This window comes from Cygnus olor, chromosome 7, assembly GCF_009769625.2.
Source record: "Cygnus olor isolate bCygOlo1 chromosome 7, bCygOlo1.pri.v2, whole genome shotgun sequence".
In the NCBI taxonomy this organism is placed as follows: Eukaryota; Metazoa; Chordata; class Aves; order Anseriformes; family Anatidae; genus Cygnus; species Cygnus olor.
Window position 1 is genome coordinate 12591733 of NC_049175.1, and position 21316 is coordinate 12613048.

Here is a 21316-nt window from a genome sequence, read left to right on the forward strand (position 1 = left end):
AAAGGATTTGTCTGTGTGCACATTAGGTTTTTCCCTTGTATTTCACTTGATGGTTTTTGGTCTTCCTGACAGAGGGTCATCCAGTTACCTCCCTGTTTTGTCATGCAAGGGCTGAAACAGCTGGAGAGCAATTGGCCTTCATTTCTGATCTCTTTTTAGCAGGGCTGGATGGTAGCCAGCAGATTTACAAATAAAAGCAGAAATTGCTGCCACGTCATGTCATAGAAATGAACAGTGGGAGATAAAAGTACTTTGTGCTGTTGGTCTCAGAAAAGACTTGTCTCCTAGACCAACCTGACGTACTGTAAAACAGACCACTGCATGCATGCAGAGGCAGTGTCAGAGCAGAAGTAGGCAATTGTCACCGTGTGCTAATAAAACGTGCACACATTTAGTCCAAGCCTCCAGCTGGTCTCCTGATACCTTGTTTTACCAAAGAGCTATTCAAGCAAATGTACTTTTGTTAAGTGTATTATGTCAAACATAAGGTATCAGTGAAGACATTCATGTTACAAGTTGCAAAATCCTGGGGAAGGATTTCCAAACAGGTTGAGAGTATCCTTAAATCATTTGTCCACAGAGAGAAACTTACAGTTGTCATTATCTCCAATACAAAGAAGCCTTGTATAATGTGACCAAAGGGATGAAAACGAGTAGTTGCTTACCAATATTGGACTTGGTTTTCTGCTGCAGCATCTTTCCTGAAATCAAGCTAATTACCTCTGTTGTTGTTGAGCAGTGGGGGCAAGGAAGAAGTATCTTTTCATTGTACTCACGAGAGGAAAAATAGGTGACACTTAGTTCTGGGGGACATATTGGTGGCAGCATGTCTACAAATGCCCTGGTTATCCATGGGATCCAGTAATATGCTTGCAAGGAATGCGTAGCCAGCATTTTCAGTCTTGTGATTTGGGATATAATGATGGGCAGCACAAAGGGGGACTTGTGGGAATTATACACTGGATAATAACTGAGCCACTGACAAAAGCAGAAACTGTATAGCGTTGACTTTGGGTGGCAGGGGCTCAGAATAGGTAGGGTTGATAAGAAAGAGATGGCAGTGCAGATATTCTGAGCAGTTAATTAATTCGGATACTTACTTTGCTTGAAGTTTAAGAAAAGGAAAATGAGTCCATTTTAGGCACTTTTTCTAGTGAAGACGGTTTGAAGACTATTCTAATGTGACCTGCAAGTTAACAACACACCAGAATCCTTCTCAATCCGATACAAAATCTCCCTGAGCACAGATTCCAAAGTGAGCAGTGCTCTTACCTTATCTGGTAAGGATTTTCCACAGTAGATGAGAAGATGCACTGTGCAGCTTTGCACAACAGGAATGAACTGCGTGTTTAACCCAAATTCTGTGCGGAGCAAGGCCTGCTGCCCTTGCAGGGGTGCCTCTGTTGCCTCCTTTGCTGGGGCCTCGCTCCATGAAAGCGTAACCTGAGACATAGCAAGAGCTGATCCTGGGGGAGGAAAACACGGCGGTGGGATGGGGAGGGAGTCTTTTGTCTCGGTGGGATTTTAGTACAAAATTGAGGCAGTTTCCTTCAGCCCAGAGTGGGGTTTTCCAGAGGAAGAGTGCCCCGTGCTGGAGCAGCAGGGACAGAGGTGAGAACTGACCGCAGTGGCTGCAGCTGGGGCTGGAGCAGGCAGCCTTCCAGTGCCACTGAATTTATTTCCTTTCTTCCTGACTCTGTTGCTTGTCTCCTTCGCTGCCTGCCTGTGTGATCCCGATGGTGAGATCCTCTCCACTTTGTGGAGCTGCTGGTTGATTGAGCAGCATGTCCTCAGCTGCCATCGGAGACTATCCACTGGAAGTGCCAAACCATGCTCTCGTGGCAGGTGACTTCTGCCTGTGGCATTTCATGATTAGCAGCATCAGCGTGAATCCTGGGGGGCAAAAATCCTGCAGCTGGGCTGCTGCGAAAGCAAGGAACAAGCAGGGCATCACCACCGCAGCCTTTCCCTGCTATGGACACTGAGGCAAGCCAGGTCTCACCTGCCAGCGGTCTGCTTTGAAGCTCACTTGGTCGTGACCCGGTGAGTTGTTGCAGTGCAGTTGTGCACATGGGCAATCAACATTTAGGGAAAATGTGATAGGAACCAGGCTGGTTTAGGTGTTTTGTTGCAGATAGTGGTGTTTTTGGAGGAGGTGACTGTCCAGAGAGTGATACTCTAATCAGCTGGAAGGTGCATTCATAACCAGTGGAAGACTCATTCAGTTTCATTCACCATGAATGTCTTCAGACAAAGAATGATGCCTAGAAAAAAACACTGAAGCTGGATGTTATGGATTGAATCAGCACAAAGATTTATGTGAAAAAAAAAAAGCTACAGAGTGTGCTGCCACTGAAGCAGGTAAAGGCGGAGGGTGCTCAGCACTGTGGGGCGCCGCAGCTTGGTGGGGCAGTGGCTGCCTGGCGGGGAAGGCATTTTGTTACCTAATGTGGAGGCGATGCTCTGATCTCAGCAGCTGCTTTTAGTCTTCATTCCTCTGGAAATGCTGACCAAAAAGAAGCTCCAAAGGGGTCTTTGAAAGCTTTTCTAAAAATAGGGAAAAGTGAAATCGATGGAAGATCTAAGAAGAAATCAGACTTGGGCACATTCAGGTTGCTATCTTAAGTATGTAATTATTCACAGGAAAAATTTAGATAAGAGTTTTGCAGAAGATAGCATATTGCAGCAGTAAGTGTCTCAGTTCCCCCTTTTGTTTAATTTATTAGCATTCAGGGGATACACAGAGAACATGCTATCATATCTGGCAGTAGGAACAATGACAAAGTAATCTGGGGGAAAAAAAGTGTATTTTTAAGATCATACTGGTGAAAATTGTATATATTTATCATTGCTATTTAGTACCTGCAATTAGCTCATATTCAATTAATTAAGCTAGTAACCTTTTCAGTCTAATGAGGCCAGGCTGCAATCAAGGGCTTTGAATATACATGAAAATACAGCTGCTGGATTACTGAGTGCTCTTACTGCAAGGGTGCCACTGAATTATTCTCTGAAATGTGGCGGTTGCATTAACTAAATTTCTGCTCTTGGTACCAAACGCTGCCTCACAGCTCCTCATTTTTTACTTGAGCCATTGGTTTGGCCAGTGAAGCTTCTGTACATTTTGCAATTTTCCGTGTGGTTTTGTTGTAGTTAATTAGGACTGTTGTCTACTGAAGGTGATTATAGGAGACAGCAAGTTGTAATTACCAAGAAACACCGCGATAAGTGATGAATGGGCAGCCTAGTTTTTGCGTCGTGTCAGCTCAGGTGCCTGCATTACCCTTTTGATCTGAACCACTTGTCCCAAACTAAAGGATTGTAAGCATCAGCAGCCAAACCAGAAACGTGGCAAAGACCAAGTAGAAGATGCTGAAATGAAGACTTGCAGCTGTTCAGCCCCATAGTAACTACCAGGTACTTAAAGTGCAAATGAATCCTGGCTGAGTTGGATTTCCAAAGGTAGGAATTTTCATAGCTGTCGTTTTTTGAGAGGTTTATTGTTATGCTTCCCTGAGGGTAGCTTGGTAATCCTCTGTGTCAGGGGATGAATTTTAAAGTTAGAAGTACATGTTACCTCAGGATCTGATTAGGTAACAGAAGCTTTGTGTTGAAGAGAAGTAGCAGTCCAAATGAAACAGCAGTTTTGAATTCTTTCTCAAAGCCCGAACTTTGTCACCGTTTGGAAGACTTAGGAATGACCTCTTTCAAAATTTTCAATATGCAAATTTGCGGTGCCTAGCCTGTGTTGTCCTTGGCCAGCTCAACCTGTTTATGCTTCTCTTAACAGTGGCTTTAGCTTAAATCACACAGATTTTTATTCCCCCCACCCCCCCCACCCACCCCTTTCCTAGTATTTACACTGCTTTCCTAATAGTTTGCAGAGAATAGCTCTTTTCTGTCTCAGCCCTGTTTTCTGACTCTTCAATCTCTTCATGCAGTCTCATTTCTCTGGGCACTCTGGTAACTTCCTGCACTTGCTCCAGTGAGAGCTTTGTTTTTCCTGGTTGTGAGCAGCCTACTGACCTCTTCACTGTTAACCCAGGTAGGGTGTTATAAGCAAGACCAGCATTTTACTTACTGGTCTCCATCTAAAAAGACATCATACTTCTAAATATGTTGGAGGTTATTCCCTCTTACTATAGTTGTTTTATTTTACTTGTGACTATTGATATGTTGTTACTTGCTAGTCTCCTGGAAGTGATTTAGAGGCCTCAATTCATTTGGTTTTTCCTCCTCTTGCTTCCCAGTAACCTCTTTTCTCATGCATAGGGTGGCTGGCTGAATCCAAATGAAAATTATTTCAGTAAATGAATTACACAACTTCCCCTAATGTTTTATCTCTCACTGCAGTAATACCCAAAGGAGATTCTAACAAGTTGAAGTTCTCTTACTGATTCTTTTATCAAATGCCTTTGAAGAAGCTTCTTTGTGAATTTCCCTTTTTCAAACATTTGATGTTGAAGGGATTCCTTCCCTCCCTCCCTCCCTTCTGAAACTAATTTGCAATTTTAGTGTCTTTATTTAGGTAATTTTCTAGTAAAAACTGATGTACTGTGTCTTTTCTTCCATCTCTCGTGATAATGACCGTGTTCTGCTCTGGAAGGCTTTTCTCCCATTCCTTGTATGTGTCTTGTTCCAGGAAAGCAAGTGACAAGTTAGACAACTAAAACCCAAGGGACAAAGATTTCTTGGTTTTGTTTCTTAAAGGAGTTGACAATATTGAAAAATGAAACTATTGGTATCACATTAGCAGTCTTTATTTTATATAGATTTCTTGTTTTAATCTATCTGCTCTCAAGCTGTTACTTGCAGTAAAGTAGAATTCAAGGCGCACATGGGTTTCTCGTGCTCCGTGACTTGTGGCTGGGATGTAGGGAACAAAGAAATGTCCGAGGTGGTTCTTAGGAAACATCCCTTTACTGCAGCACATAGCAGTAGCAGTGTCTGCAAACTACATTACTGTTTGATGAATTTTCACAGATACCTGGTTGCAGTATCTTTATCTATGTCCACAGTACACCAAAAGGGTAAAGACTGAGTTTTCGGACTCATGAGAAAAATCAGCTAACAGTTTTAAGGTGTTTTTTTCTTTTTTCTTTTTTCCTCTTTAATCCACAACCCATTGTTTGCTGAACAGTAAACGAGAAGCAAGGGGCACACAGCGCTGCAGTGGTAATTTTGCCAAGTCATGTTTCAGTGAAGAATTATCCTTGGGAATTAGTGTGAGGGTCTTGCCATGCTCCAGGCCCTGGTGCACTCTATTTTTCAAGCCTTGAGCATTCAGGAGGCCTCCTCACTGCTGTATCTCAAGGAACCTTCCTGGCTCCTGCTGGTCACCAGAAGACTCTGTGGTGTTCCTCTGGTCTTAGTTTTGCTCCTTTTCCCTGCGGTTCAAACGAGGTTTGCTCTAGAGAAACGCACTGGGGGTTGAACATCTTGGCTTTATAAATAGACTACACCCTGACTGATGTCAGCCACTGGAAGATTTAGCAAATAAGGGGAAACTCCAGTCCCAAAAGCTTATCAGGAATTGCAAACCGCCCTGCTGTATTTGTTCCCAGGTAAATCCCAAAAAACTTGCTTTCTCCCCCTGTGCCCTGGAGCCAGGGTCTGGTTTGCACGCTTCTCCCAGGGCTGGGGGGCAGCTGTTATATTCTTCCCTTCGGCGGGTAGAGGGAAAATCATGGCAATTCTCCTCTCCCTCAGAGGGTTAAGTAGGGGGGCTAGTTTTAACCCCCTTGTCCTACGATCTGATAGCTGAGCGGCCTGAGTGGCAATGCTAACACCCCTGAGGGCCCATCTCCGGTGCTTGTTCAGTCTGTTGTTAACCAAATGAGGGGCAAAATGCTCCCCATGCCCCTTCCTGGGCAGCCCCGGGGTGCTGGAGAGGAGCAGGACGGATATGAGCTATGATACAGTTGGCAGCGCTCGGTTTGAGGAGCATCACTCCAGGGCGTTTGAAGAGAGAAGCTGGGGGTGTCAGCCCTGGAGGACGCATTGCTGTAGCTTCTTGCTTCTCCTTGGTCGTGACCAGCTCGTTTCTGTCTTCCCAGAGTTCTTCCATGTGCTGAGCTGCCTGGTTCCCTTTCTGTGGTTCCCATCAGGCAGAGGCGGACAATAGAAAATTCAGATTTTTTCGTTTGTTTTTTTAAGCTTCAGAGGCCTGAAATTGCTGCTGGTCCAGCATCTCCCCTGCAGGGCTGCAAGTTACTCCCTATGAATGCTAAAACCAGCTCTGCAGCTTCCCAGGTGAGCTGAGGCTGGGGCTGGCTTGCAGAATGCAGGCTGGCGCCTTCCTGGGGTCACCCAGGCATCTCACCTGGAGAACATCCTACTGAACGCTGATGTTGAAAGGACAGAGTGCTTCTCTGTCAAGTGCTAAGGTTTGTCCATTTTTGCTGCAGGTATTGAGTGAACTGGAATGAGGTAAGAACATAAAACAAGTCCTCACCCAATTGTTTGTGAACTTGATGGAGTTACCTGATAGCATAGCTCCTAACATCTCCTCCTTCCCCTGTAAATACTCCCCAGAACTGAGGGAGAAGTGAAGCACTCAGAAAGAGCTAAAAAGCACAAGAGAGGACAAAGATTGTCTCTTTATTTTCACTTGAATTTGTTCACAGCAATTCATGTCAGTGTCAGCATCATTCTGCTGCAGAGTCTAACGAAACTACAGCTGAAATTGCAGCTGTGTGAGCAGCAGATGCTGTTTTGCCATGGGAACACCCGGTCCCGGTGAGGACGGTGGCTCTGTAAGAGGCTGGGATGTGCAGCTTGGGATTCTTCTCTTCTGGAGCTCCGTTCTTCCAGGGACTTTCATCCTGCCTCACCAGTGGGGATGTAGGTTTGCAAGTCAAAGCAGAATAGTTTTGTACTTCAATAGAGTTGGCTTCTGTGAAGTGTAACTCTCAGTATGTGGTCGTGCTTTGCGTTGGACTGTTCAGGGTTCTTTTTAAGTTTGTTCCTTTTTTATTTTCTTCAGGCTTGAAAAAGAGTGGATGAACAGAAATGTTTTATTTTGCACTGCTGCATATAGGCTGTCAGAACACGAGCAGTTTAGTTGCATTTTTAACTTTTATTCTCAAGTTAATTTCAGTAATGTCTCTGATTCAGAACTTATTAACTTGTATATTCTGTTGTAATTGGGTTCTCCTGGATATCGCAGTTGTTTCAGTGGTGACTGCCCAATACATCTTTGGGATTAAAAAAAGGGAATAAAATATTTGTAGTTCTCAAAGGACAACTTTTTATCTACTTTTGTTACCTTTAGCTTACTGAATCAATTCTCTCAGTGTAAATCTCACATTATTTCGTAACGTTTAGCGTCTAATTTTAGCTGGCATTGAGCCCTTACCACTGACTTCAAATGAAGTGATACCTCTGAATGTTTCATGCTTTTCCATGTCGAGTTCTTAATAAGTTATCAATCCTGTATTACAAAAGACTTTTTTCGGTGTTTTGCACTGAACGCAACTGCTGTATTTGAACTACTGTTTGAACTCACAGCAGCAAGGCACTGCAAAGCTCTTCAAAATTCTGATGGATTTACCACATCTGCTCAGGTTGAATTTCCTGTAAGGTGTTATCTGCAAAAACGTGTGTGCATATTTTTCCACTGTTTCATTGAATATTCTCTAGTTGCACCATTTAACAAGTACCGTTGAACAGGAGTGTATTTTTTACATATAGTAAACTCCATTCATTTCAATTGACTTTGTTTTTTCTAAACATTACCTCTAATAAGATTGGTTGTGTAGAACTTCATATGTACTGTGTATTTCTCAGTGCTAGAAGTTTTCAGCAGAATAAACTTATTTGTCTTTTGAGTGAGAAAGCAAAATTCAAGAACACAGACTGAGCTGTGCTGAGCTGTCTTTTTGCATTCTCGCACTTTGAATCCTCAACAGCAGATTTTAACTTTCTTAGTGAGGATGAGGGTATTTGAAAAGCTCACTTGCTATTATTTTAATATCACACAGTTAATAAAATAAACTGCATTTATTAGTCTGATATAGATATTGATATGGTTTCAAAATCAGAGACTTCATTTAGTTTAGTTTTTCTGTACTGCCTTCTTGTTTTAGCATGTGTCCACTTCACCACCAGAGAGCACCAGCTCTAACAACAAGCATATACTGATGGAGTTTGGTTGTGACAAAAGAAAGGTTATGAAAACACTGGCTCTTTGAAGGTTGAGAAGAAATCCAACAGGTTTTCCATTCAAATGCTGTTTTGACGTGATGTAAGGGTAACCATCCCCTTTTTTCTTTAACCTGGTGTAACCCAAGAAAACTTCACAGCTAGCAGAGGTCAAAAGTGCTGTTGCATTGGGTTACAGAAAACAGGGTGGTCGAAGTGGGTGTTGAGAGCCGCTGTGGGAGGCACAGGCACCAGTGTCCAATTAAGCTGGATGTCTGGACTGTTACCTCATTCCTGGGAGCCTATTCCACCTCCTGCTCAAAGCAGGGACAGCTGTGGGGTCGGACCAGGTTGCTCAGGGCTTTGTCCAGTCACATCTTGAAAACTCCCCAGGACTGGAGACTGCACAACCTCTCTGGGCAACTTGCTCCACTGCTGGGCTGTCCTGAAGGGTGAAAAGGGTTTCCTTATAGCCAGGTTGAACCCCTCTTGTTCCAGCTGATGCCTGCTGTCCTTCATCCTCCCACCACACACAGCTGCACAGAGCTTGGCTCCGTCATCTTCTTGAGGGGCTGCTGTCAGGTCCCCCCAAACCAGGATGATGGCAGCATGGTTTTCTTTAGCCTGATAAAACTGCTGTGATACTCACAAGAGGTTTTTCTTACTTTTTTTTTTTTCTCTAAACCATTAGGTTAGAGAGATGTAGGTGTCTGCACTGCCAAAACAACATCCACCCAGAGCCACTCTCTGCCAGTTCCTTACTGTATTTTATAAAAACACTCTCGGGAGAACTAAAACAAAGATGGTAGTGCTGTGCATCATTGCTGTGACTCACACCGTGTTTACTGCTAACAGAGAGCTCAATATGCAGAACTGCCCATGTTGGTGAGAGTACTGTGAAACCCTTGGAAATAATCCATGATATAAACCTTTTTTTTTTTTTTTCTTAGTATGTTTTATCTTACACTGATGCATCAGTGGCAAGCCATGGTCCGTTTGCTGGCAGCTCACAGCTTCCCTGTGAGCAGCCTGCTTTGTACTGAAGCAGAAAGCTTCCTGGGCAGTGGCACAACTGCAAATGCTGTTTGTTTAGCAACCTCAATCTGTGTGCAAGCTAAAATGCTGGTTTTGTTTTTGTTTTTAAACTGAAATAATCTGAACCTCTGTGAACTTTATTCTGCTTTTCTAAAACAAATGAATCACTCCCAAATGAGGTTTTATTTGTTGCCTTTCAGTACTCCCACCCCGATACTGGATTTCTCCTTTGTGCTCTATGGCCAGCTATATGCTGAGCTTCCAAGGTTGAAAATTATGCTAATATTATTAAATAGTTTCCTTGTTCCCCCCAAAATATTGCAATAAAGCTAGCCTGCCATAAAGAACACTTGCTTAGGTACTTCATGGACAGCACCATTTTCTTTTCCCCCATTAACTGTTCTGTATCTTCAGTATGCCACAGGCACCTGCACATCTTTGTAACTTCCGTGGGAGGCTTCACCTTGCTGTGTGTGTCCCAGCAGCCTTCACAGCAAGGGTTCTCCACAACTGGCTCTTGAAAAAGATATTTACTGAGTCTTCTGTAACAGAGTGGAGGTGCTCAGTTGCTCTGTTTGTCATGTACCACTTCCTTTTGGTTGAAATTTAGATGAACTGAAGTATGGAAGGGGAGTTTAATAGTGCCAAAGTCATGGGGAAAGGTTTGGGAACTCTGGGCCGATATTCTCAGATCCAAACTACCGCTGTTAGTTCTGCAGTGACCAAACAACTCCTCTGAGACCTCCTGTGATGGCAAACATGCTATTCTCCTTTTCCTTTTTCTTTTGGCCATAAATTGCAACCCAGTTTTTGCAGAATTGCAGCCCAGGTGCAGAAGCTTATTTTTTAGTATAGGGTATGTCTTTAAAATTGTATTTCTTTTTAAGGAGAGAGGAAGCTAAAAGTGGCTGTGCACATCCTTCAACATCATGGGATTCTCAGACAGGTGCGAATTGCTCATATACCATCAAAGCTTTGTTCTCAGTTGAATGACAACACTCCCTGCAGTGGAATATGGCCTGAAACAGGATCTGAGAGCTGCTTCCTTCCACCTGTGTGTGTGCTGGTGGTTCCTGCCCTCACTGAAAGCCAGTGCCCTGGGTCCGAGGGCTGCTACAACTGCACTAAGCTCTCCGGGGTTGCCGGGGAGCAAGTGGGATGCAATAGCTGTTTTGTCCCCTGATTCATGGTTTGCTGGAACACTCTGCAGGGGGCTATGTTCTCTTTTGAAGAGCTCTGTGGGTGCTGTTAGTCTAAAAGACCAGTGTGGGACTTTCCTTGCCTGGGGTGAATGTGAGCTGAAGCCAGGGGGCGTGCAAAGGAGTGAATTTTGGTCCCCCACTCAGGGTAGGGGGACGTGCTCGTAGTTACATCTTACTCCCATGTCTGTTGCCTTAAGTTGTACACTTTTTGTGACTGCCTTTTGTGTGACAGCACATTTCCCAGCACAGGAGTCAGCCTCAGGAATACTGCAGCAGTTAGAGCTGACCTTTAGGTGAACAGACGCAGGAATGCACAACAGTATGATGATGTTTTTACAGTGTCCTTCACTCTATGGGTAAGTACCTAACCAGCACCCAGTAACACTTCTTAGACCAAAGATTTTGACGTTAAAGAGCTATTTGGATTGGCTGAGATTTACGGCAGAAGAGATGGCAGGGCTGGGAGCAAGGAAAAAACCGAGCAATTTCACTGGAGAAATGCCAGGGTTGTGAAGGGACTTTTTGGACCAGGCGAAGTGGAAAAGATGTGCTTGTGTCGAAATCCTGTAGCTCTGGCTGGCAGCACCTGCAGACAATTACAGGAGCCAGAGACATTGCCAGTGACTTGTTTATTCCTCTACTACTACTTGCCTCTGTGGGCTACTTGCATGGTTTTGCAGCTTACCCGGGACCATTTTGTTTTATGTTATTTTTATCTCCTTGCAATGAAACTTTTGAATCAATTTGCCTTTTATGCCAGACATTGAATGCTGAAATGGTTAACGATGACCTTCCTTGCTATCAGTTGTGCTGGATATATCCAATGCTGTATGTGAGTTGACTGAAAAGCGAGTTAAAGTATACTGAAAAATAATTGTCAAGTGCTGTCGCTCATAGCTCAGTTTCTCTGCCAGTTACACTGCAAACAGTGAGGGTGACCCAGAGGCAGATGCGTTTATATGGTTTGCTAGGTGGCTGCTTTGGAAGCTGCTGTGGGTGAAACAGATCTCCAAGCACTGAACAATTTGCCTGCTCATCTTCAACAGCCAGAAGTGCTCTTTTTGTGGCACGGCATCATCCTCCATCTGTAAACGTCAGCCACTGGCACTAAGTGGAGGACGTTGCCTAATTGTGATTTGGGAGTATCGTTGCAGGAATCAGTGGTTACGGAAACCTGACATTTTGAAGTGTGTGCAGCTGCTCCTTCAGCTCCAGCTGACGAAGTGTCAGTGACCTTAACTGACAGTCATTTTGTTTCTCTCAGGGAGTTGTACAAAATAAACAGAAAGATAGCTTGCTGTTCTTCAGAGCTTCTGCTTGTTTCCGTAACAGATTAAACATGTTGCAAGAGTTGACAGTTTTTAATGGAGTTGAACTATTTGCTCTTTGCATCAGTAAATGGATGTTTCTGAAAAGAGGGTCTGGTACACAACGGTTATGCCAAAATGGAGCTTCCTGGTTATATAACTGTAACTGAAAGTGATCTAAGAATCTTAACTCTGTCTTTGGAATCTACATAGAAATGTTATCCTTTAATAAGACTTAAAATCTCCATAAATGTTCAAAAAGTGATTTTACAAAAGTTACCAAACTTTCTATGTTCCTTTTAACTTTCTTCCTCTTCAAAACTTTTCCTAGTCTTTAATTTTAAAATGTTATAAAATGTGACCAGGACGCGCTTTAGTCTACAGAAAAGCAGAAGCCTTGGAGTTGTAGCAGAACTGTACTTGCTTATAGTTTTCCCCTTGCATTTCTGCAGAAAGTGAAGCGAATCAAACAGATTAGGGCTCTCATGGAAAGAGGCACAGGATCAGTGGGATTTTATGCTCAATTATATAGTCCTAGATAGACTTTTCCAGCTACTAAATGTAATTTCCAGGTGTTTTGTCTCAGCAGATGTAAGTGGAATCATGTAGTGGAGATCATTGCTGATTTCCATTTATTTTTCCCTAGAATTAATTAGTTACTGTTAACTTTTTATTGTTATATAAATTCTTTACCCCAGCTTTTAAGAAGTAAATCGAGCTCTCATGCAATAAAATGCACCTCTGTTCACTTTCTCAGGACTAGCCTATTTTTTACCCAGAAAAAACTTGCGTTGTACACATTTTTCTGGTTAAACAACCCAGTGACAAGTGGTAAATCTCACGTTACAGACATGGAACAAAAAAAAAATCACTTTGTGCAGGTCAAGAATACCCGGAGACTTTCCTGTACACTGAGTTTGGAGGCTTTTCCTGTGCACCAGTGCTTGTATTACAGGTGACTTGCCCACACTGTGATCGATATGTGCTCTAAAAGGGTATTCTTGGGTTTCGGGTATCCAGGTAATAAGCAGCGTTTGAATAGAATGGTAAACCAAACTGAAGGACAATAATACGTGACTACTGGCAAAGTGCCTACCTGGTAAATGTGATTCTGTAAGAGCTGCGGAGTGTGAAATAGGAACTGCGCTGTATTTGAACAACCAAGAGGGTTACCCTGAGTTCCTTGAGGGCTGACAGGTACCTTACATGTAACTGTAAGCAAGTCCTTATAAAAACGATAAAGCAACCAAGCAGATGAGCCTAATCAGTCAGCTTACGTAGAGCAGGGAGGGGAGCAGGGGTTCTGCAGGGGCTGTTTTGGGGCTGTTCAGGGACAAACGCTGAGCAACTTTCCTGAGCTTCTTTTAATAAGAAATTGATGGACACGTGTAGGCTGCTGCCTGGGTCTTTTCCTACAACTACCTAGCGGCGTTGCCAATGATCTCATTTTTGCTTTCGCTATTTCAGGTTTTCTTTCAAAGTCAGGAGGGAATGATGTCTAATATTCCTGTTGTTAGCACTATTGATCTACAATGAGCATTTTAAATAGGCTTGCATTGTGATAAATGCGACTCTAATATTTTTTTCCTTTAGTATGAAGCTGGTTTTTGCTTACTACTTTGTTTTAAACATTAACCTGAAAGGGCTTCCCCTTGAAAGAGACGTGGGATTTGAGGCTGAGAGACAGATGCAGACAATGATGACATGATAATTAATATTCATAAAGATCATTAATACATTTCCATTACATTTGGTGTTTTATTCCCTAGCAGTTTGGTGCTCTACAGGAACAAATAGTAAAACTGGCTGCAGCTCTGTGTGCCTGCAGCAGAGAGCTGAGACAGCAGTGTTCACAAGAGTTATTACTCAATGCTGGCAGTCTTTTCCCATACAAAAAGAAACCCTGCAATGCTTCCTGCACCTGCAAGGAGTGTCCTAGCAACGTCACTGGGGAAACTGTGTGCCAGGATTTTTCTCTGAGAGCTTTTTGTCAAACCTAACTGCACTTGTAAAACAAAGGTCAAGAGCGATTTAAGCTTTTCCAAGTGCCGTTGCTTAATTCATTTACTCAGAGAAATGTTTGTGTTCTACTTTTCTGCCAAAAGGATAAATATCAGGTTGCAGAGTCGTCCAACAGACTACCCAACTGCAGTTTAGTTAAACCTGAACATCGGTTAATCAAAGCTGTCACTTCTCACTAGCGGGAGAATTGCTGTTAGCATTTAACTCTAACTTTTGCCTCGTGAAGTAACGAGCTGGCAGCTGAGCATACCCAGGGGCTTTCTGCAACAGAGACCAGGGAAGAGAACACGGAACACCACCAGGTAGTGAGAACAGATCGTGGGTCTACCTGAACAATAGAAAAACGCCTGGTTTTGTCTGAGGGGTATGCGGTCATAGTCTTAATGTATGCACAGACCTCAGGTAAGTCCCTGCTTCATTCTTTGTCACCAGCTTTCAGGAAAAGTCTTTACTTCAGGTTTTCCTACTTCATTCCAAGTGCACTATCCTGTCCTTGTGAGAGGGAGGGAAAACAGAACTGAAACTGTTGAGCTGCTGGCAGGAGGTGTGCTGTGCCCTGCTGGGCAGGGGATGGGGCTGAGGCTGCAGCACTGCTGGGGGAGCAGGGCTTTGCTCTTGCCCCTCCGAGCCTCTGCTTTCGCTGCGCAAAGCGGGGACAGCGTTGTTGTCTCTGACCAGGAGACGTGACCAGGTGACATAGCCTAAAAAATGTGTGCACTGGTGAAGAAGTACAAATTATGATTGTAACCAGTCTAAGTCAGTTGTTACAAGCATTTTTGTTCTCTGTACAGTCCAGTAGATAATCTGTAGTTCTAGAGCCCAGTCTAAAAACGGAAAATTTACCATTTCTGTTCAAATTCGTGTGTTAGAGCCTGTTGCTGGTCTTTTTTATTCCTGTATTCTGATCTGGTGAAAAGATTTTGTGCTTAGAATGTTGGATGCTGACCTTTTTCATTAGCTACTCAGAGAAATACATGTTCTGCATGGTTTTGTTTGTAAACAGTCATCAAAAAGTCAGTCATCAGATTTAATTCTCTCTTTTGACTCCCTATTTACTGAGCTAAATGAAGGTTTAAGCTGGAATTTAATACCAAACAAACTGACATGCCTAAGGTAGCCTTCTGGTGCCTTCATTATAAAAACACAAAGTATTTAGAGCCATTTGTGTTCTCTGAGAAACACTGATGAGTAATTTGTGAAATAAAATTAGTTGAGGATAAGATGCTTGCTCTGAAGCAACACCATATAATCGTGGCTAATAGAAAAATGAAGCACTGTTCCATTCAAACTACCTTCTCTTCTTTGTCTTTTTCCTTCCTTCTGGACTTCAGGTGATGTGCTCCCTGTTCTCATGAATCCTTGCTCACTGCCACAGTCTCTTCCTCTGGCAGAAGAAATCTGCAGTGCCATATCAGACATGAATGCAGATCAAATGATGGTCACGCAGAAAACTTTGGTGGAGCAGTTAGTGAAAAGTTATCCAGGTAAAGTGTTCGTTTCCTCTTCCTTTTAAAAGTGACTGTACCATCAAGCTTGAGTTTGTGATATTGGGCAAGTCATCAATGAATATTCACAAGTAAAACTGGCAATGTGGAAGATTACGAACCATCAGGCAACTGGGAGAACGCACAAATACGTATGGAGTCCTTATTAGCCTGTGAGCATCACTAACATTGATTTGATGATGATCCTTTTTACACATTTTAATAAACTGGGTTCGTTAGGACATTGGGGGCATGTCCTTTCTCAAGAGTCCGAAAGCATAGATGAGGGATTCAGATGCCAGATCTGGAAAAGCATAAAGCAGACTGCCAGATCAGTAAGGCTTTGAATCCTCCTTTAAGAGCCAGGAACACATTTGATTTTGATGGCAAAGGAGTCTACAGTAGGGGAGCTACATCTGGTGGCTGGTGGCTGGTATCCAAAATGGAGCTGCCTGCAAAATCAGGTTTGTTGGTCAAATTCCTGAAAGCAAATTAATTACACCAAATGAGCTTTAACGAGCTCTTCTGATGGGGGAGTAGTCTCTTGCCTTAAATGCTGCAGTTTCTTTTAATCTGAAAAACGTCCCTTAAATCTGCAGTATTGAAGGAGGGGGTGTGCATGTGTGTCTCCATAAAGGCTCGTTATAGCCCTTTGCAGGAGGTTCCCTGGTTTCATACTGAGCTTCCTCATTTGATTCTTCACAGTCTTATAGCTCTGCAAATGTTACAGGTTGATCTGGTACGCATTTTCACTACTGGGAAAAATTTTTAATGCAGCCCCATAAACTGGCTCCAAAAGCTGCCAGGAATGTGATGCAGTCCATATGTGTACTGAGACACCACGAGGTAGCATTTTCAGCTCAGCCAGAAGCAGTACTCCCCAAGTCTGTAGAGGGAGAGAACGTTTTTCTTGCTATGTTTGTTCTTCGCTGGAAGTCTTTGTTCTTGTGGGCAGGAGATCAGCAGCATCTGGGGCAGCTGGTCAGATGTCACCAGAGTAATGATGCTGGGACTGTGACACCTGATGGAAAACCAGCAGCTGAGACCAGTGTCAGTGAGGTAAATTTTGGGAGCAATTGTCACCTGACAAAACTTTACCAGAAGCTTGAGAGAGAGGGATGAAAGCTGCTCTTAAATAACCTGCCTAGAGGCAAATGCTTTGAACAACACATGGCTCGGCTTCTACCTGGCAGAAGGTCTCACAAAAATCATATATTGACAGATGCAAAGGGAACATCCTTACTTATTCAAAAGAGACTACCGTGACCACCAGAAACGCCGCTGTCTTCACCCTCTTCCTCAGCAGCGAGCTTCACTCATCAGCGAGGAATGGCCTTGAGAGAGTTAAAAGGGTTTTGCTGATCCTTCAGCCCCTGGCAGGGTTGCAGCCACCTCGGCGGGATGGCGTTTCTGTGCTGCCCTCTCCTGGCTGCTTCACCTCTCCCCGGCTCAGGGCTGATGATCACGGAATATCCGAGCTGGAAGGGACACACAAGGATCGTCACCGGCTGCAGCCCGCTGGCTGCGGAGCTGGGGCTGTCCCTGTCCTGCGGGGAGCCCTACGGGGATGTGGCTGGGTGAAAGCACAATTGCTGGTGACGTATTAAAAAAAAAATAAAATCCCGCTCTTTGTCCCGTGGTACCAGACGTTTTCATGTTGAAATTGAGTATTTCCCATTCACAGGTCAGTTGCAAACTTATTTCTGAATCCTGCAAGCTAAATACACTGGGTATTTCATGTTGAGTTGTTTCCAGGTCTGTTACATGCAAGTTATTCTTCAACCATTTCCCATTTCATTTGAAAACTTATTTTTGATTTGAAATATCTGTATCTTTGTTGTAGGCATTGCAGTTCCCTCCCACAAAATCTTATACAATATCCTTGGTGCTCTAATTAAAGAAAGGAAAATCTATCATACAGAAAATGGATACTTCATCGTCACCCCTAACACCTACTTCATTGCAAATGATGCCCCAGAAGACAATAAAAGAGTCCTGCTGGAGGACAGTTGCTGCTCCTTGTCTTCCATCAGTTACCTTGTAAATGCTGAGAGCTGTGCAGACCCAGCAAAAGAAAACATTCCTACAGTATCCTGTTACAGATCCTGCCATTGTTTCTCTGACCAGAATATGCTCACTGACCAAAGATATCAGCAACTAATGAACCTTGAAGCTAACAGGGGAGGTAAGAAAGGCCGCAGTGAGTTGAAGCCTTCAATTCAAACTCAAGTTATCTCTGCATCTGCTGAAAACCACTCCTGGGACACCATCAAATCCCTGACATCAGTCAAAGAGAAACTGAAATGCAAAAAATTTGGCCTTGGCCTTTTCTGGAGAGGTACTTCCAAAAAAGAGAAACAGAAGAAGGAGTTTTCTACTTTTTCAGCCCAGTTTCCTCCCAAGGAATGGCCAGTCCGAGATGAAGACAACTTAGATAATATGCCACGTGATATTGAACATGAAATCATCAAGCGTATTAACCCTACTCTCACGGTTGATAATTTGATTAAGCACACAAAATTAATGCAAAAGTTTGAGGAGAGGAAGAAAAGTATTAGTGAAGGTATCTCTGCTGAAGCGTTAACCCTCAGGCAAAAGCATCTTTCAAAGGAGTGTGTTCCAAAGACACAAATTAGAACAGCAAAACACTGCAGGAAAACCAAATCAGACAAAGAGAAGCAAATTAGCAGAAGCAACAGGAAATCTCACATGCCTGAGCTAACATCCCCAAACCAGAAACTGGAAGAGAACATTTCGCTGTCTACCATGACCCACCAGCCACTGGATGTAGCAGTGGAATCCCACGTCATATATAAAAAACAGATCAAGAACCCTTTTCAGGGTCTCTCATGGAGACACAACGTTTATTCCAAAGGGTACAGAGGTCGTGTTAACAGTCATCTGAAGCCCAGGACTCAAAAGCGGGAGAGGGGTTCGCAAAGGCTACATTTCTTGGACTCCTCAAAAGCCTTTGAATATGAAACTGAACAACAAGTTTCTGAAATGCAGGCTGACAATGTTAAGCAAAGCAAATTTCTTCAAACTAACAGGTCCTCCGTCCAACTAAAGAAGGACAGTTTAAGTGAAAACTGTAGTTATCCACAAAGCAGTACTTTGCGGATAGATGATAAAAGTAAATACTTCGTGGAGAGTGTTATTTCTGAAGACAACGTCTACAGAGGAACAGTCGAAAGAAATCACGGGGATATTCAAAAATCCCCCCACTCCTCTGCTGGGGATAACGGTACGTGCAAAGAAGCAGCAAAACATTCATTACATCTGAAAGAAAGCCATTGCAGGTACAAAGCTGACACTGTATGCGAGTTATTAGATCAAACAGCAAATGAGTTTCGGAATGTCAGTCTTTCACATTATACAACCAATGTTAGCCGGGTAAAAGAATTTGGTGTGAAACACAGACAGAAGACTGACGAAAAGAATGACCTTATATTTAAATATGTCTGCGCCAGCCATCCTGGATCAATGAAGGTGGAAAGTGAAGGATTTATTGATAAAGGTTGTCTTCAGTACCAGAAAGCGCATCCTTGTGACACTGGTAGTTTGTTGCATCTGGGTGACAATTCTGAATGCAATGAACCATGTCATTTGGTTCCTGGCTGTGCATCTTCAGGTACAACGGACTGGAATAAAGCTGTGCAAAAGATGGGGACAGCTCTAAAAAACTCCAAGGTTAATATTTGTTCAACGCAATACAATACAACTGTAAATAAACATGGTTCTGGAGACCATGGATATAAGGGATGTGCTGGTTTTGCAGAATCAATTGATGGCTCAAAAAAGCATCAAAACCCAGATTTTATAGTAGAAAGTTGTTTGTGCAGTCAGGTTCTTCCGACAGTTTACAGAGAGGAAGATGAAACTGGCCTTACTGAACATGTGAAGGCTTCAGCTGTAGCCGATTTCTGCAGCACCAATGAGGATGACTCTTTGCGTGAGACAGGAGAAGTAGTGTTGAGCCGTGCTTTGGGCCCACAAACCAAAGAAACAAGAAACCCTCTGGTAAAGAAAGGTCTGTTTTTTAAGAATGCATGTACTGTGCTATCAGGACAGAATCACACAGAGGGGACAGAAAACCACAGCATAACAGGAGACAGTGGAATTGACTCCCCAAGGTAAGAAAACACATGCGACTGTGTTAGTTGTTTTATCTTCAAATTAACAATCAGATTTAGGTAGACCAGTTGCAGTACACCATAGATCCCTCTCCCCAACAATAAAATTGTTATTATCTTTAAAAACATAAGTGTTATGACCCAGAAATACTTAAAATGCATAGTTCTACCATGTCTTTTTATGTGAACTTTCTCCCTAAGTCTGCTATACAAATGCTGCTGTTTATATTTAGCTTTGATGAGACAAGAAAATATTATGAGCTCTACTTTACACAAGGAGATGTAGACAAGTGCAGAAATGTTAAGCAACATGGTGATGGATAAACTCAATATGGTCCTGTTAACAATAACACTCAGCTTCTATTGATTTTACCGTATAATATTACCAATATTGCCAGAGTTTTCCCAGTTGTAGATGAAGAATAAAAAGTGTTTTATGAAGGTGTTCAATCATAATTTAAAGTACAAAATATCATCAAAATTGCTCACAACAGACTGGAGAATGTGTCCACCACCTGACCTAGAGGTTTCTCTTCCCTTCATAGGGTAGGTGTTGCTTGTAACTAGGTAACTTTTTCAGGTGGATTTTTGAAAATTCATAAACAAAACGAACCAGTATGAAACAATATTTCACATAGTTGCATGTGGGTAAGACTTACAAAACTGTTAACTAAAGTGACAGGAATGTAAGATAAAATGCTGTGAGAAAAAAAAAATCATATCAATTTTTAATAGCATCATATGTTCTTAAGACCTTAAATGACTGGTATTTAAGTACAATTAAACCACTCAAGTTCTCATTAGACATGTATTGTCACCTTGAGAAACTTGTACACAAAGGAACGAATCACATACTACTATTTTTAAGGAAATTCTGCTGAAGTGTTGTTTTGTTTTTTTTTTTTCTCCCCTCTTAAGCAGCTTTTTGGCTGTGCACTCTCTCAAGCAGAATTTTAATGTGTTATTTGGACATGGACACTTGAAGCCTCTTGGTTGTTCTTTAGCAAAAAGTATTTAAAGGGTCATTCTGATTGTATTGGTGCCATCTGAGGTACCAGAAGCTAAGCCAATTCAGCTTATTTTTAGAGTATGAGGTCTGACATCTAATAATTCTGTTGTTTTAGATGGACTGAAAAGAAGATGAAGTTTCCTGCCAAATCCTAAAAGAATAGTAATGCTAAAAGGAGGACAGAGTGGGAGGACAATCACCAAAAAATTCCTTGCTTCAGCTAACTGTGGTCACGAATGTTTGATTAGGTTTTTAATGAGCTATGTAAACTTTTTTCTTTGTAACAATACAACCATACTGTACCTATGACTGGTCGCAGTGTGAGGCTGCCTCTAAATCAGAGCTGTTTGTTAGAAGTGTGGAGATCTAATGAACATTTCTATTGCTCTCATCTTTAGTTTTTGCATCCCTATGTCTAATAAAAGTGACGACTGACATACTTCACTCAGACCCCATTGTTAATCTGGAAAGGGTATGTGTTGCTCTAGCGGGACTGTACCACTTGTGCAGGACTGTTTGATGCTGTAACTCTTTTTTTGTGGAAAACCAGAAACAGTGACAGGCTTTAGGCTCCATCTCCCGTCAGCAAACAATGCAAAGAAACTAGCTGGGCACGCACCTTTTTACCACAAACACTGCTTGAATCCTGAGGCTTTCTTACTGTTTTGGGGATAAATCACGGCAGTCCTCCTAGGCTTGCTTATGCGTGGTTTTATGTGGTACACAGGACTTAGACTTTGAGACTCCTTCTGATTTCTTACTCCTGATTTCTTCCTGTAGCTAAAGGCAGGCTGCGCTGCTTTCAGCCTGCACGGTCTTTTATCGACCTTAAACCCCCAGGAGATTCATTTTGAGGAAATATCCCTGGCTGCGAGGAGGAGCACAAACCTCCTGGCCCGGCGGGAGCCCTGCCTTTTTTGTTTTTTTAAGTTTTTCCTCTCACACAATCCCTCCCCACCCCCGCCCCAGCGCGGCGGAGCTG

The 21316-nt window shown here is 42.9% G+C and overlaps 1 protein-coding gene across 4 annotated transcripts; it reads left to right on the top strand.

Annotated features, from left to right (window-relative positions):
- The first annotated feature begins 2953 nt into the window (after positions 1-2953).
- Positions 2954-20778, top strand: STOX1 (storkhead box 1). Of its 4 annotated transcripts, none has more exons than XM_040564283.1 (4): positions 2954-3462; positions 15040-15192; positions 17036-19325; positions 20450-20778. In XM_040564283.1, the coding sequence occupies exons 2-4, from the start codon at positions 15060-15062 to the stop codon at positions 20487-20489; spliced, it is 2463 nt and encodes an 820-aa protein (XP_040420217.1). In that variant the 5' UTR covers positions 2954-3462; positions 15040-15059; the 3' UTR covers positions 20490-20778. The 4 variants fall into 4 exon arrangements, with proteins under 4 accessions (XP_040420217.1, XP_040420218.1, XP_040420216.1 ...); XM_040564284.1 differs by lacking the exon at positions 2954-3462 and adding an exon at positions 3899-4045; XM_040564282.1 differs by lacking the exon at positions 2954-3462 and adding an exon at positions 10562-10735.
- Positions 20779-21316: the final 538 nt, after the last annotated feature.

Excerpts from the sequence above, each read along its gene's own strand:
- STOX1 (XM_040564281.1), top strand. Across the intron at positions 15,193-17,035 it reads GTTAGTGAAAAGTTATCCAG|GCATTGCAGTTCCCTCCCAC; the intron begins GTAAAGTGTTCG and ends TCTTTGTTGTAG. Across the intron at positions 19,326-20,449 it reads AGTGGAATTGACTCCCCAAG|ATGGACTGAAAAGAAGATGA; the intron begins GTAAGAAAACAC and ends CTGTTGTTTTAG.